At 39.0% G+C, this 7,805-nt stretch overlaps 1 protein-coding gene across 2 annotated transcripts in view; it reads right to left on the bottom strand.

The window, feature by feature from the left end:
- Positions 1–1,947: 1,947 nt before the first annotated feature.
- The window catches only part of COL21A1 (collagen, type XXI, alpha 1), a 236,889-nt gene continuing 231,031 nt past the window's right edge, over positions 1,948–7,805 (bottom strand). For both annotated transcript variants that reach the window (XM_010848536.1, XM_010848535.1), the window contains exons 27-30: positions 7,693–7,747; positions 6,985–7,185; positions 5,105–5,182; positions 1,948–3,230 (exon numbers count right to left, since the gene is read on the bottom strand). In XM_010848536.1, coding sequence (XP_010846838.1) covers positions 3,043–3,230; positions 5,105–5,182; positions 6,985–7,185; positions 7,693–7,747 — 522 coding nt within the window. In that variant the 3' untranslated portion in view covers positions 1,948–3,042. The remainder of the gene's footprint in view (positions 3,231–5,104; positions 5,183–6,984; positions 7,186–7,692; positions 7,748–7,805) is intronic.

Here is a 7,805-nt window from a genome sequence, read left to right as displayed (position 1 = left end):
TTGTGTCAGTTTCAAGTACACAGCAAAGTGATTCAAGTATACATGGATATACAAATACATATTCTATTTTACAATCTCTTCCATTGAACGTTATTACAAGATATGTGCTATCCAGCAGGTCCTGTTGTTATCTATTCTATATATAGTAGTGTGTGTCTCTTAGTCCCAAACTTCTAATTTGTCCCTCCTCCTTCCTTTCCCCTTTGGTAACCATAAGGTGGTTTTCTATGTCTGTGAATATATTTCTGTTTGAAAATAGTTCATCGGTATTGTTTTCATCATTTTCTGTCTGGCTTATTCAGTTAGTATGATCATTTCCTGGCTCTCAAATCACTGTCTTCGCTCTGTGTGCTTACGTGGGCTTTCCTCACAGGCAGACATATGAGAAGAGGCCACTGATTGTACAGGATTAGTATACCATTCTTACGAACTTATCTAACCATAATCACAGTCTAAAACCTTAATTTCCAAACAGAGTCCCATAGGGAGTTAGGGTTTCAACATATGAATTTGGAAGTGACACAATTTAGTCAATAGCATCATCCTATACATTTATATGGGCTTCCCAGGTGGCGTTAATGGTAAAGAATTCACTTGCCAATGCAGGAGACAGATGTGGGTCCGATTCCTGGGCCGGGAAGATCCCCTGGAGGAGGGCATGGCAACCCACTCCAGTATTCTTGCCTGGAGAATCCCATGGACAGAGGAGCCCGGGGGGCTGCGGTCCATGGGATCACAGGAGTTGGACACGACAGAAGTGGCTTAGCATGCATGCGCGCATACATTTCTATAGCACTTTCTCCTGTTTTAGAATGATTATAGAGCAATCCCCTGTTGCTCTGTTTCTTTTTAGACATGAGTGTCCTCAGGCCAGACCACATGACTACGTCCCCACTGTGTCCCTGGCCAGTTCTGTGCACTTCACGGCCATGTGAAACTGAGCAGGACCTCGTGGGGCTCCAGAACATGGAAGCTTTTCTGTCCCGTTTCTTGTAGGGGACAGCCTCCAACCTCCATGACCTTCCCTGAATCCAAACGGCAAGTTCAAACAGTCGCTAATCAGGGAAGGGAAGGGATGCAGAGACAAGGGAGGAGCAGTCAGGAAACACCAGCACAGCCCTGGGGCAGGGTCGTGGCCCCCCAGGAACTAAAGCCCCAGTAAATGGCAGATGTCAGCATTCTTCATTCCAGAGAAGGCCACCCGGGGCCAGATTAAAGGAACCAGAGAAGCTCACCAAGAGATCAAGAGGTCACCTGAGACCGGATTAGAGGAATGCAGACCCAGCACACACTGCACCGTATCAGCAACGCTGCCTTTGAATCATTGCAATAAAAACTCCTCACCAAATCCTCCCAGGTTGAGACACACGCTTCCGAGGACAAGAGCCCACTATGTCCCCTTCTGCCTGGCAAAGCAATAAAGCTATTCTTTTCTATTTTACCCAAAACTCTGTCTCTGAGATTCAATTTAGCACTGGAAAACAGAGGCTGAGTTTTCAGCATCACATGTGCTCCAAGCTGGTTGAAGGGAAAAGGGCAGAAAGGAAGTTCCCATTCTGCCCCTTCACCAGGTCTCCCAGAAAATGGTATAATTAGCAGGGGAAGTAGCTTGGTCAGGTCTATCAGACACCTGGGGCTTTGCTGGAGACAGAACACCAAAACAAGCCTTAAGCTGATTCAGCTGCTGAATGTATGGGCTTCAGTCCCCAAGGACATGTCATCAATTAAGCTAAACTCTGGTCACCAGCCATTCCTGGGCCAGGAAGCAGGGGCTTTATCTGCCCAGGCGAGTGGCACACAACCCAGTTTCTATGTTCTTATTTCATGTGAATCAGTCATTTAAAAATAGGGTAAATAATTTAATAAATTATACCCACTGAATAAATGATCACTGCGATGCATAATAAACTCAAAATCAGTTATAAGTAAGTATTAAAAAATGCTGCATTCAGGCTTTTACAAGATTTTATTGTACTTTGAATAACAAGCATGTAACAAATTTAGAGCATGATAAGGATGGAATATCTCAAGTTACATTCCTTACAAAAGCATTAAGTACAGTACACAAAGATTGTTTAAAATATTTTAAAGTCTGCTAAAAAATTATCAAGACATCCTAGGATCTATGGAGTTACCTTTCCTGTCAACTAGAGCACTGACTCCCATTAGCTTTGCTACAATAAAAGTTAACATATATGAACATACACATATAGTAAATGAAATGGAAAATGAAGGCATGCAACAAACATTCCAATTACTAAGCAGGTATGAAGAAGAAAGTATTTTTAGTGTTTCTGAACTCATGATTCCTTTGAACATATTGACCAGGTCTAATGAACCTTTTTCTCCAGAATGTTTTTAATGGTTCATATTTAGACCATTCCCAATGCAATCATTACTCTTTTTCAGCATCATCATTCATTGAATCATCTGAGAATTTGCAAATGGAGTAAGAAACACATCCATCTCTTTCACAGGTGATATTCAAAACACCGAACGACCAACAGTCCATCACCCCTGTCTGATAAGCACAGACACCGGAATAGTGCTCATGTGGTGATGCAGTCTGTTCCCAAGCTGAATATCAGCCCTGATCTCATTTCCCGCGGCCAGATGCACGTTTCAGCTAAGGTAGATGAATGAGCTATGAAACATGAAATTCACACAGACAAGAAATTGAACTCAAATACTCTGCTGCACGGAGGCTGAACGTGAAACTTTTCACAGTGACTGCAACTGACTGGCTGACAGGCAATGGTGGGTTGTTTTTTTTTTATATTCAACTTTGATTAAAACAAATGGACTCACAAGAAACCCTTGAGATTTAGTTAATGCTACCAATCTCAAGGCTCCGAAGAACTGAGGAGCCTTTAAAATCAGTATACGTGACCTTTTCTATATTTTTCCTTAAGGAAAAAACAATAATAAAAACACCGAGGTACTTGAGTTTCTTTTCAAGGGATTACTGTTGTTATCTTCCTGAGATGCAAAGACCACAAAAGAAGAGCACCATGCCGAGGCTGCTGGACGAGGCACCAGAAACTAATAGTTTGGTCCTTTTCGAAAGGGGTCTCTTCCAACAATGACACTAAAACACAGCGATGGATCACAGATGCCCGGGGCGCCTGGCTGTCCTTGGATTCCGGGTTTTCCGTGGTCTCCATCTTTGCCGGGGAGGCCTGGGTCTCCAGGAGGACCTTCTTTGCTTATTCCAGGGGGGCCCTCTGGACCTATGATGGAACATTAGCAACATATGAACACAGAGTTCGTTTCTGGTGCTGACACAGCTGAATCTGTAAAACATGTAAACTGGAAAAGAGACTCTTCAACATTTTACATTTTTGCACTCAAAGTGGAAAGAGAAGGAATCCTCTTGATAATTCTATATGCCTTCCATTTGGAAAAGAACTATCCAAAAATAATTTTCCAAAACTAAGCCAAGCTGTGTTATTACAGAAATCATGCAGCTAATGAAGACACAGAGCTAACATTTTAAGATTTCAATTTGTGGATTTCACAATTTAAAAAATTTAAGATTTCAATTTGCGGCTAAACTATTTCTTACTTTCAGCTTACTTTTGCCAATATTATTTTAAATTTGCCAGTAATATATCAGTAAGCGAAAACTTTAATGAAGTCACTTTTGTGCCATATTTGCAGTCAAAATGATTATTTTCATTATAGGTATATAGTTTCCACATTGAAATACATTGTCATTAGCATAATATCATAATAATCCATACACAAAGGTATTATAACACCAATTTGTAAACCACAATTTAGTTTAACTAGCATGCTCAAAGAAAGGAAAATTAAATCAAGACACTGGCCTTTTAAAGTTGGTGACCGAAATATTTAGGTTTGGGGATGGAGCAATGTGGTTTGGGAGCACTCTCTATCACTAATAATAGTTCCTGCTATTACCACTAATAAATGTTTATTCGACACTTAACTGCTGCTGCTGCCAAGTCGCTTCAGTCGTGTCCGACTCTGTGCGACCCCATAGACAGCAGCCCACCAGGCTCCCCCGTCCCCGGGATTCTCCAGGCAAGAACACTGGAGTGGGTTGCCATTTCCTTCTCCAATGCATGAAAGTTGTTCAAAACGCTTTGTATACAAATTATTGAATCATCTGCTCCACCTAAAAGCCTCAAAAAGTAGTAACATCTAAAATAATAATGATGATACACATTTATTGAAAACACAGCTTTGGTTGTCATACACTGTCTGAAGGCACAATGTATATTAACTCATTTAATCATCCAACAGTGTCATGATACAAAGAAAGCCGAGCGCCGAGGAACTGATGCTTCTGAACTGTGATATTGTAGAAGACTCTTAAGAGTCCCTTGGGCTGCAAGGAGATCCAACCAGTCCATCCTAAAGGAAATCACTCCTGAATATTCATCAGAAGGACTGATGCTGAAGCTGAAACTCCAATACTTTGGCCACCTGATGTGAAGAGCTGACTCATATGAAAAGACCCTGATGCTGGGAATGATTGAAGGCAGGAGGAGAAGGGGACAACAGAGGATGAGATGGTTGGATGTCATCACCGACTCAATGGACATTGAGTTTAGTAAACTCCGGGAGTTGGTGACAGACAGGGAAGCCTGGTGTGCTGCAGTTCATGGGGTTGCAAAGAGTCGGACACAACAGAGCGAATGAACTGAACTGAACTGAAATGACATCTTATCACTATTTCACAAATGAGAAAACCGAGGGAAAGCAAAGTTAACACAGCTAGCAGAGTTTGGCTTTTGAGTCCATTTCAGCTTTATTTTGTGTCCCTGAGAATCATAAAGATAAGATAGTGATACAGACAGTGATATACATTAGATAGGCATGAGCAACTGAAACCATATGAGAGCTAGTCTAATGAGTGGTATTCTAAAGAATTGAAATGATAAATGAGAGGGAATCTTGAATGATTCATGAATCTAATATAGGATAAAACTTCTAGTAGTTAGATCTCAATGTGCTGAATGTGAATCACTCAAAAAAGGAAAGAAAAGTCTTGATTTCAAATCTTTGGACATAGATCTATGGTGATTTTCCTAAAGCAAAATGTGCAGGAACACTTATGAGCATCACCAGTTCTTACCTGGGGGACCAGGAGGACCTTGCGCTCCAGGATACCCAAGTCCTTGGCTCCCCTTTGCCCCGTTCCGTCCAGGGAGGCCTGCAGAGTGTCAGAGAGGTGAATAAGCTTACTTTTCCCATTAAAATCACTTCCTCCTAGATTGTTTCTTTCAAAGCTGTTAATATATACATTAAAGAAAAATAAATCTTTAAAAAAAGTTTCACCTACTTATTATTACTTACCACCTATTTGTTATTACTAATGGGAAAGAGAATTTTTTAAACCACAATTTTTAAAATGATTAATGGTCTAGAAATATAATGAGATTAAATATTAAGAAAGGAAAATTATTGGAATTAATTTTGAAATTATTTAGCCCTTTCTGTTAATCATAGCTGTTCCTTTGATGAAACATCTAAATTGTTCAAATCATATTAAATTAAAAGGAAATAATTATCAACCAACATTTCACATAAACATTCAGAGGCAAAGAGCAGTTAAGTTGTGGCTTACTATTAGAAAGTTTGGTTGCAAAACCTAATTTTTTTTTTCTTTAAGATTTTTTTTTTTTTAATGTGGACCATTTTTAATGTTTTTATTGCATTTGACACAACACTGCCTCCACTATTTTTTTTCTTAATTTTTTTATGGTTGGCAACATTTTTATTTATTTATTTTTTTAACCATTTATCATTTATTTATTATTATTATTTTTTTTTACTTTACAATATTGTATTGGTTTTGCCATACATCAACATGAATCCACCACGGGTGTACACGTGTTCCCCATCCTGAACACCCCTCCCTCCTCCCTCCCCATACCATCCCTCTGGGTCATCCCAGTGCACCAGCCCCAAGCATCCTGTATCCGGCATCGAACCTGGACTGGCGATTCGTTTCTTATATGATATTATACATGTTTCAATGCCATTCTCCCAAATCATCCCCCACCCCGCTCCCTCTCCCACAGAGTCCAAAAGACTGTTCTATACATCTGTGTCTCTTTTGCTGTCTCGCATACAGGGTTATCGTTACCATCTTTCTAAATTCCATATATATGCGTTAGTATACTGTATTGGTGTTTTTCTTTCTGGCTTACTTCACTCTGTATAATAGGCTCCAGTTTCATCCACCTCATTAGAACTAATTCAAATGTATTCTTTTTAATGACTGAGTAATACTCCATTGTGTGTATGTACCACAGCTTTCTTATCCATTCCTCTGCTGATGGGCATCTAGGTTGCTTCCATGTCCTGGCTATTATAAACAATGCTGCGATGAACATTGGGGTACACGTGTCTCTTTCAATTCTGATTTCCTCGGTGTGTGTGCCCAGCAGTGGGATTGCTGGGTCATAAGGCAGGGGAGATACCATGATCACTATTTTTTTTTTTAATGTTTTAGTTTTTTGGCCCTAAGACATGAGGGACTGCAGTTCATTGACCAGGTATCGAACCTACGCCCCATGTATTAGAAGGCTAAGCCTGAACCACTGGACCACCAGCAAAGTCTCTAATTTTTCTTATAATAGAAAACAATGTTGAATACAGTAACAGATGTTACCAAAGTCAAAATAAGGAAATGGTGACTGTGATGTTCTATTTAAAGACATTATTGGACTCAAGCAAAATTTCTAAGTTCATTGTCAACATTTTCTGATTTACAAGTTCACATGCTTCATAACCTTGAACTTTCTCTCTTGACTTTAGGATATGCTTTCAAAAAATACAATAATTATTCTTTAACTCAGTTGACAAATTATTTAAAGATTTAGGGATAGAAAAATTTTTTGTGTTCAAGAAGACAAACATGAACTCTTGTCTATTAAATCACTTTAAGAGGTGAATACAAAAAAATATCTTTTTCTGTTGTTCATTTGCTTACACATGCAAACTAAGTACCTTTTAATCCTTTGGCACCTGGGCGTCCCGGAGCTCCCATTAATCCAGGAACACCATCTCTTCCTGGCAAACCAGGGAATCCTCGGGGACCTTCTGGGCCCATGGGACCAGGTGGCCCTGGAATACCAGGGGAGCCGTGCTGGGGCTGGCAATGATCACAGCTTTGAATTCTTCCACTTTGAAGTAAGACAGGTAACTGGGCTTGAAAGCAAAGAAACCCCCACCCTTATGTTTAAATGGTGAATGGACATTAATAATATCACTTATAATTTTACAAAAAGATTTACAGATGTTTAACTCTTGGCCAATAACTTCATTTCTAGAAATTTAACTAGGAAATATCCATTGCTGTTTACAATAATTTTATTGTGGAAATTGCTTCAAATAAGGGGGAAATGTACCTCCCTAAAAGAAACTGTTAAATTATAAGTGTCATATTGGGGAATAAAATTACTAGAATTACGTCAGAAAATAAAATGTAATCAATGGTGAAATAATAATAGATTACTTTATGAAAAAGATTACAAACGTTACCATGTAATGTTTGTAAAATACTTAATGTAAAAATACTTATCTAGGAGAGACAAAGATGGATAAATGTCCTTTATTTTCTTCTTTATCTTACTTACACTTTTATAATTTCTACAAAAATATTTATATTACTTCTGAAATTTGAAAGTTATTAAAATCTGTATGTTTGAGACTTACCTCTTAATACATCAGTGCAAACTTGTCGAATAAACTGTTCTGAAAATTCTCTCCCCTGCATCAAATTATTCGGGGTTATAACATGGACATGCCAAGTACAAAGAATGAAATCA

The sequence above is a fragment of the Bison bison genome, unplaced genomic scaffold (assembly GCF_000754665.1).
Source record: "Bison bison bison isolate TAMUID 2011002044 unplaced genomic scaffold, Bison_UMD1.0 scf7180017864270, whole genome shotgun sequence".
In the NCBI taxonomy this organism is placed as follows: Eukaryota; Metazoa; Chordata; class Mammalia; order Artiodactyla; family Bovidae; genus Bison; species Bison bison.
This window is presented reverse-complemented; position numbering and strand designations above follow the sequence as displayed.